The sequence below is a fragment of the Rhinopithecus bieti genome, unplaced genomic scaffold (assembly GCF_001698545.2).
Source record: "Rhinopithecus bieti isolate Rb0 unplaced genomic scaffold, ASM169854v2 scaffold_8675, whole genome shotgun sequence".
Taxonomy (NCBI): domain Eukaryota; kingdom Metazoa; phylum Chordata; class Mammalia; order Primates; family Cercopithecidae; genus Rhinopithecus; species Rhinopithecus bieti.
In genome coordinates, this window is record NW_016806447.1 from 4186580 (window position 1) to 4194425 (window position 7846).

Below are 7846 nucleotides of genomic sequence, written 5' to 3' on the forward strand. Positions count from 1 at the left end.
ACCATTTTACCCCGCCAACCCCTTTCTTGGTATATACCCCGAGGGATTTAAAGCATTCTGCTATTAAAACATATGCACCCACATGGTTATTGCAGCACTATTCACAGTAGCAAAGACTTGGAATCAACCCAAATGTCCATCAGTGACAGATTGGATTAAGAAAATGTGGCACATATACTATGGAATACTATGCACCCATAAAAAAGGATGAGTTCATGTCCTTTGTAGAGACATGGATGCAGCTGGAAGCCATCATTCTCAGCAAACTATCGCGAGAACAGAAAACCAAATACCGCATGTTCTCACTCATAGGTGGGAATTGAACAATGAGATCACTTGGACACAAGAAGGGGAACATCACACACCAGGTCATATTGTGGGGAGGGGGTAGGGGGGAAGTATAGCATTAGAAGATATACCTAATGTAAATGACGAGTTAATGGGTGCACCACATCAACATGGCACATGTATACATATGTAACAAACCTGCACATTGTGCACATGTACCCTGGAACTTAAAGTATAAAAAAATAAAATAAAAGGAAAGCATTATTTACTAGGAAAGGCAAGTTAATGAATGCCAAATAGAAAAAAAAATCTACATCTGTTTAATGGCAAAATGATCCTGTCTACAATCGCTTGTCTCATTATTTTTCTCTGCTACAGGTCTGTGATCAACTTGACAGTAGAAACAGCAGCTTATTGTTATATCTCCCAGTGCCTATGAGAATGTTTGAGTTTGAACATGTAATAGAAGCCTGATGAATGGTGGCTAAGTGGATGAATAAAACAATTAGTGAATCAGTTCAAATAAGAACCAACCAGAATCAACACTTGTATAATATTTTAAAGCTCTCAGAATATTCTTATACTTGAATCAGGATAAAATCAGCATTTGATTTGGCCTTAAAAATCAATTTAAAAAAAGACTAATAATGCAAATGATCAGAAAACATGAATGGAAAGTTTATAAAAGAAGAAATACAAATATATCAATATACATATGAAAATCTGTTAACATTGCTAGCTGCTTAATTATAAAATGCAAAATAAAGTAAATATGAGACACTGTCAGATTCCATGGAATCTAGTTCAAATCTGGGCACACAATGTTTATATAATAACCATTCCATGTATTGAATATTCTCTTTATTGGATAAAAGAACGACACAATTCAAAACAAAACAAAACAAAATAAAAAAAACGTGGGAAATGGGAAAAAGAACATTCTTGGTAGAGGCAAGAAATGATTATAAACAAAATACAGTGAGTTCCATTATAATGTGACATACATGTTTCTAAAATCGCTGTGCTATGCAAAATTGTGTAATAAAAACCACAGGACTTATGGGAACAATGGGATCAGGAGCACCACACTAACAAATTTCATTTGTGATGCATAAAAAAATAGGAACCTAATAAAAACAATAGCAGTTTTACACATACTAAATTGTTAAGAAATATATAAATACAACAATAAGTATAGCTCTTTGTCTTGAAAATGACCAGAAGTTTTCTTAAGTGTATATGTAGCTTGTATGTTATTGTGAAGGAGTAGAAGGAGAGTTTCCTGTAACACCGCATGTGCATGGATGTGGTTCATAACACATGGTAAAACTGAGGTAGCCAGTAGGTGGGAGTTGGTGTGCATGTATGCTTCTTGTGTATTCCTATGCAGCTGTGTTTAGCTAGGTTGAGTTTTCTGCATTGACCTAGTGTTTGTCATGAATGAGACTCATTCACGAATAAGCAACCATGAAATTTGCCTAATACTCAAATGTTCCCTGGTATATCCATTACTTTGGAAAAAGTGTGTATTTTGGAAGATTTATAACAGAACAGACTATAACAGAGGTGATAAAGTAAATAACAAGTAGAAAATAAGTGCAACCAAAGTAATTGCTAATTTACTATCCATGATGAGCTATCAAAATACTTCAGAGTATTTGCAACTAAATATTAACAAGTATAAACCTATATTTGTGCATACCCCTTATCATGTAGACTTATTTCTTCTTTCTCTATTTCTTCTTTCCAATTTTTTCTTCCCTTCCTTTCTCTTATCCTGAATTCATTTTTTTCTTTCTCCTTTTTTTTTTTTTTTTTTTTGCCTTTGGGAACCTAAAGCAGTGCTTATCCTTCCTGATGGCACTTAAGGCTTTAAGAGGTTACTGCCTGCTGTTGACAAAGATGCCTGCCCTGCTGAAAAGAAAATATTCATCATAGCTCTATGATATTCCCTCCAAACGAAAAGGAGAAAGCCTATACAATTAGTCCCTCTTTCCTTCTGAAGCCTTTTCTGCCTAATCTAATCAGAAAAGGAAAACTGTTTTGCATTTTACAGTAGCAACACCTTCTACCTTATTTACAATAAACGTTTTTCGCTATAAAAAATACATATTTAAAGAAATGTAGACTCAATAAACTGATGTCTGTATTTTAACTTGACAAATATACATTTATTATTTTTGTATGCATATTCCATGGTGCTTTTTTGGAGGGATGAACTAATTTTAATGAAATGTTGTTTAATAGCAGAGACTATTAGATCAGTAAGCTCACTGTCATCATTGGGCTGTTAAGTGACTTGCGGGCAGGAACTATATGTCTCATTTGTTTTTCTGTCACAGGGTCTGCGGTAGGTGTTGTGAAATGAATATTCAACCTTGAAACAAAATAGAAATCCATAAAACTTTCAAGTGATGTATATTTTAAAAATCTCTGTTGTTTAAAATAAATTTTAGTAAAATTCGATATACGAGTATTTGATCCCAATTCACTAAAACACTGTCTTTTTAGGACAATATAGTTGTTTCATATTTTGTAGATTTTATCAAAGATGTGTTAAGACTAGAAAGAAGTAATAATACCAGCAATGATTAAAATAGGAGAGAGTACATAATAACATACTCCCATCAGCTCCCAACCACAACTCAGAAGCAATTAAAGGGCATATAAATTAAACTTATCTAGTTCAGGGTCCTTTAAACAAAAATTTTATATTTCTGTTACCTTTCAGCATCTACATCAGCAGGTGATTTCTGATATTTTTCTCTCATATAATTGTAGGAGAAACATTTTCTGAAAGAAGAGAAGAGTAAACTCAGTCAGGAATTGAGTACTGTTGCCACAGAAAAAAACAAGATGGCTGGGGAGTTGGAAGTTCTGCGATCTCAGGAACGCCGTTTGAAAGAAAAGGTTACTAATATGGAAGTTGCTCTGGATAAGGTAATTATTAACTAAACATATAAAGTAATTATCAACCAAATAGTTATTAACCAAATAGAATTGTTCTGAACAAAAGCTCTGTGTAGACAGGAACTTAATGTATCAATTTGTGTTGTATCCCAATCACCTAGCACAAAGGAAATACCTATCCTATAGTGAAGGCGTTTCTGAATTTTAAAATGTCATCATAATGCATGCTTTTGCCAAGTTTTCTTTTCAGGCTAACATAGTCACAGGGCAGTAAGATCAAAGATGTAAGATGTTCCTGATACCCTTAGTGATCTGAATAAGTAAAAATGTCTCCATGAGCACCTGACTTACCACCAAAAAGTGACTTGGGCACTTGGTAGAAGATAGTCTCTTAATAATGTCAATAAAATGATACAGTAATGCTAATGGCTGGCACTTCGTGGGGTCCAGAAAGTACATATAGGAAACATAGCTTAAAGAATGAGAAGCATCAGTGATACTGTTTTTCATTGCCATTTACTGTAGAAAAATAAATACCTCTTCCTGTCACCTAGAAAGTCTGGAAGCCTAAAATTGTTCCAAAACCATCCTTGATTGCTAAGAAGGCAGTGCCTTTATGGTTAGATACAACAATTTGCGATCTCACCTCTGCTGCCTTTGTTTCTTAAAACATGCTATATTGACTCGGTGAATTTCAGTTGTGGTTATTTTATTTTATTTTATTTTGAGACAGAGTCTTGCTCTGTCGCCAGGATGGAGTGCAGTGGCACGATCTCAGCTCACTGCAACCTCTGCCTCCCGGGTTCAAACGATTCTCCTGCCTCAGCCTCCCAAGTAACTGGGACTACAGGTGTGCACCACCACGCCCAGCTAATTTTTGTCTTTTTAGTAGAGACGCGGTTTCACTGTGTTAGCCAGGATGGTCTCGATCTCCTGACCTCAAGATCTGCCTGCCTCGGCCTCCCAAAGTGCTGGGATTACAGGCGTGAGCCACCATGCCCAGCCAGTTGTGGTTATTTTAATATAAATTTGTATACTTTGGTAAAACTGTTTGCTCATTCCATCCTTAGTTCATTCATTGTTTGCCCTTCACATACTAAAAGCTATGTATTTGCTGGGGAATAGAGGATAAAATGTGGCCTCCAGTTGCTCACAGTTCACTGAATAAAACAGATAAGTAGATCGTTGTAATATAGTTTGGTGGAAGGGCAGGAAGATTTCTTGAAGAGATGGCAGCTCTGCATTTATAGGTTAATAAAATATAAGTGCTTAAAGAAAGGAAGATAAGCCATTTATGATTGCTCCTTTGTAGGCATCTTTGCAGTTTGCAGAATGTCAAGATATAATACAGCGTCAGGAGCAAGAATCAGTGCGCTTAAAACTTCAACACACTTTGGATATAAAAGTAAGGTCATCATAAATAGTAGTTTAAGCAAAAATAATGCCTTTCTTTGATATGCTTTTATATTCTCTCTTGTACCATAGATACACATTCAAGTATATTTCAACATTACCTGATACTATTAATAGCAATGATAAGCTCTGTGCATTGTTATATACTATACCTATTCTTTTCATATATGGTAACAGATAGAAGCACCACTATCCTTAGTTTAAAATAAGTGAGTGAAATACAAACAAGTTTACTAGTACCTGCGTGGGAATACCCAAAGCAAGAGTTTTCCATGCCCAGGAGTCAAGCGAGTACAAAACCCTAAGTGCAAATATATTTGCTTGTTTGGGGAATAGCAAAAGTGATGTAATCTACATGACAAAACATGTTTTTTTTTAATCATACATTTTACACTGAAATATATGTTTATTTTAAGAAGTATAGTTTAAAGCTACAGACATAGTTTAAAATCTCAATAATGGATTTTGTTTGTGAAATCAAAAAATACATTTTGATTTCACAATTCTTTATAATTGTAGGCTGGCAGTTATTTTGTTCACCTCTATATTGTTTTCCAGGAACTTCAGGGCCCTGGATACACCTCAAATTCTTCATTGAAACCACGCCTTCTCCAGCCAGCATCTGTTACTCGTTCTCATTCTAATGTACCATCTTCCCAGTCTACAGCCAGCTTCTTGTCTCATGTAAGTAACCAGTCTTATGATCCATTATGCAAATGACATATATGTAAGTAATTTTAAATTGGAAAGAATTACACTAAAAATAATATCTCTATATCCATAGCATTTTCAATTACTAGATTTTAGATTTATACATTTTCCTATAAATTCAGTGAAGTCCAAGTGAATAAAAATATTTTCTTCACTATTTAGTGTTTTCTTATCTTCAATTCTTTGGCTGTTTCCATCACAAGAATTTCCAAATTACAAAGCAAATAGTGAGATGGCTAAAATAAACATCACTTCAAAAGGCAAAGGCAAGTTGGTAGTATATTTAATATTCTACCAAAATGAGAATTATTTGCTATATGTAGTTTCTTTGTTAACTTATTTATGACAGTTTTATTAATTATAAGACACTTTTATTCCCTTTAATTAAAATATTAGAAACTTTGGAAATTTTTTAGTTTAACCTTTTATGCTTTTAATGCTCATAAAAAATATGTGCAATGTAAAATTCAAGCCTTGTCTTCTCTGAAGATATGTATTTATGAAATCACAAATCCCTTGCAACCAGTATTCAACTGTAAAGAAATAAGATATTCCATAAATCACACATGAAAATCAATTAAATTAGTTAAAAGTCCTATCTTACATATGGCAACAGGATCACCAGTAATCTATTGTTTCACCTGTACCATTTAAATGAAAATTGTATACTGTTTAAATGACTAAAATGGAGTCCTCTCACACACTTAAGATGTGTGCACTGAAAAATAAGCTATCATACAACAAAGAGTAGTCTATCAAACAATAGAATAATAATATTAGTGTTAGAAGTTAAGCATGTTTCTCTCTGGAGACTGGAATTCAGAGATGCGCAGGAAAAGGGCAGGAGACTGCTGCTTTTTAAGTGTTATGAAATCATTTTATTTTTTAAAATATGTACATGTTCCATTGATAAAAATTAAATTACCCTCCCCTTTCCAAAATTAATTTTGCAAATCAAACAACAACAAAGAACATTTGACCAGGAGTCATTGGAACCATGTTTTTAACTCTTTGTGTGACCTTGGGCAAGTCAGTTAAACATATTGCACCTTGATCTTTTCCTCTCTAATGAGCAGTCTGGACAAGATGACCTCTAGGGTCACCAAGAAAGAAATTTCACTATGAAATTCCGTGATTTTAATTACCCAAAATCTATTAGATTTTTCCTAGCAGCTTAATATATAGATTGTGCTTGATTATAAAGAATGTCATCCATCACTGAAAAAGTACTAGTCATTAGCTTGTTTAACTTTAAATTTCAACTTAAATATTTACTTGTTTATTTATTTATTTTTTCCTGAGTCAGAGTCTTGCTCTGTCACTCATTCTGGAGTGCAATGGTGCAATCATGCTCACTGCAGCTTGAACCAGCCAGGCTCAAGAATCCTCCTACCTTAGCCTCCCTAGTAGCTGGGACTACAGGTGCATGCCACCACTTCTGGCTAATTTTTGTATTTCTTATAGAGACAGAGTTTCACCATGTTGCCCAGGCTTGTCTCAAACTCCTGGGCTCAAGCAATCCTTCCACCTTGGCTTCCCAAAGTGCTGGGATTACAGGTGGGGGCCACTGCTCTTGGCCTCAACCTAAGTTTTAAATAATAATTCTAACAGCAAAATGAACTAGATTTTAAAATGTACCATCAGACATGCTTTATACAATTAATTCCTTCTCTTAAAAATGTTTATTATATAATTTTACATAATAAAAGTAATATTCATTCTTTGTTTTGTTCACTGATGTTTGCTGAGTACCTGTAACAGTGTCTAGCATATATTCAATAAATATTTATCTCATGGATGAATGAATTCACTGTAGAACATTGTCTTCAGGTTTCCATTATTTCCACTGATAAGTCAATCGTAAATCTTGTTGCTGTTTTGGAGGTAGTTTTTTCTCTGACTGTTTTCAAGATTTTCTCTTTGTTTTGGTGTATAACAGTTTGCCTATTATGTGCCTAGATGTGCTGGTCTTTGTATCTATCTTTCTTAAGGGTGGTGGTCTTCCTGATGCATGGATTGAAATCTCCATCAATTTGAGAAAATTTTCATCACTTATCTACTCAGTTTGTTTTCTTTACTTTCTTTTTTCCCTCTGGGACTCTAATCACATGTATTAATTGTTTTTTCATCATTCCTTATATGTCTTTGTATTCTTTTCACTTTTGCCCATCCTTTTGTCTCTGTGCTTTTCTGGCCTATTTTCCAGATAATTAATTCTCCCTTCACCTGAGTCTAATGTATTAAACCCATCAATTAAGTTCTTCATTTTAGAAATTGTGGTATTTAGTACTAGATTTCCATTTAATTCATGTTTTTTAACAAGATCCTTACAGAAATTCTCAATATTATCTTTTACTTTTTTGTATTGTTAAGTATATGTTATGGTCCAAATGTTTGTGTTTTCCCATAGATTCATATGTTGAAACCTAAACCCCAAGGTGGAACCTGTGGGAGGTGATTGGGTCATAAGGGCTTTGCCCTCACAAATGGTATTAGTGTCTTTTTTTTTTTTTTTTTTTTTTTT

The 7846-nt window shown here is 34.0% G+C and overlaps 1 protein-coding gene across 8 annotated transcripts in view; it reads left to right on the forward strand.

Annotated features, from left to right (window-relative positions):
- Window positions 1-7846, forward strand: part of CCDC158 (coiled-coil domain containing 158) — a 109905-nt gene that overhangs the window by 62994 nt on the left and 39065 nt on the right. For all 8 annotated transcript variants that reach the window (XM_017876558.1, XM_017876552.1, XM_017876557.1 and 5 more), the window contains 3 exons: window positions 3070-3228; window positions 4511-4603; window positions 5170-5295. In XM_017876558.1, the coding sequence (XP_017732047.1) occupies window positions 3070-3228; window positions 4511-4603; window positions 5170-5295 (378 nt within the window). The remainder of the gene's footprint in view (window positions 1-3069; window positions 3229-4510; window positions 4604-5169; window positions 5296-7846) is intronic.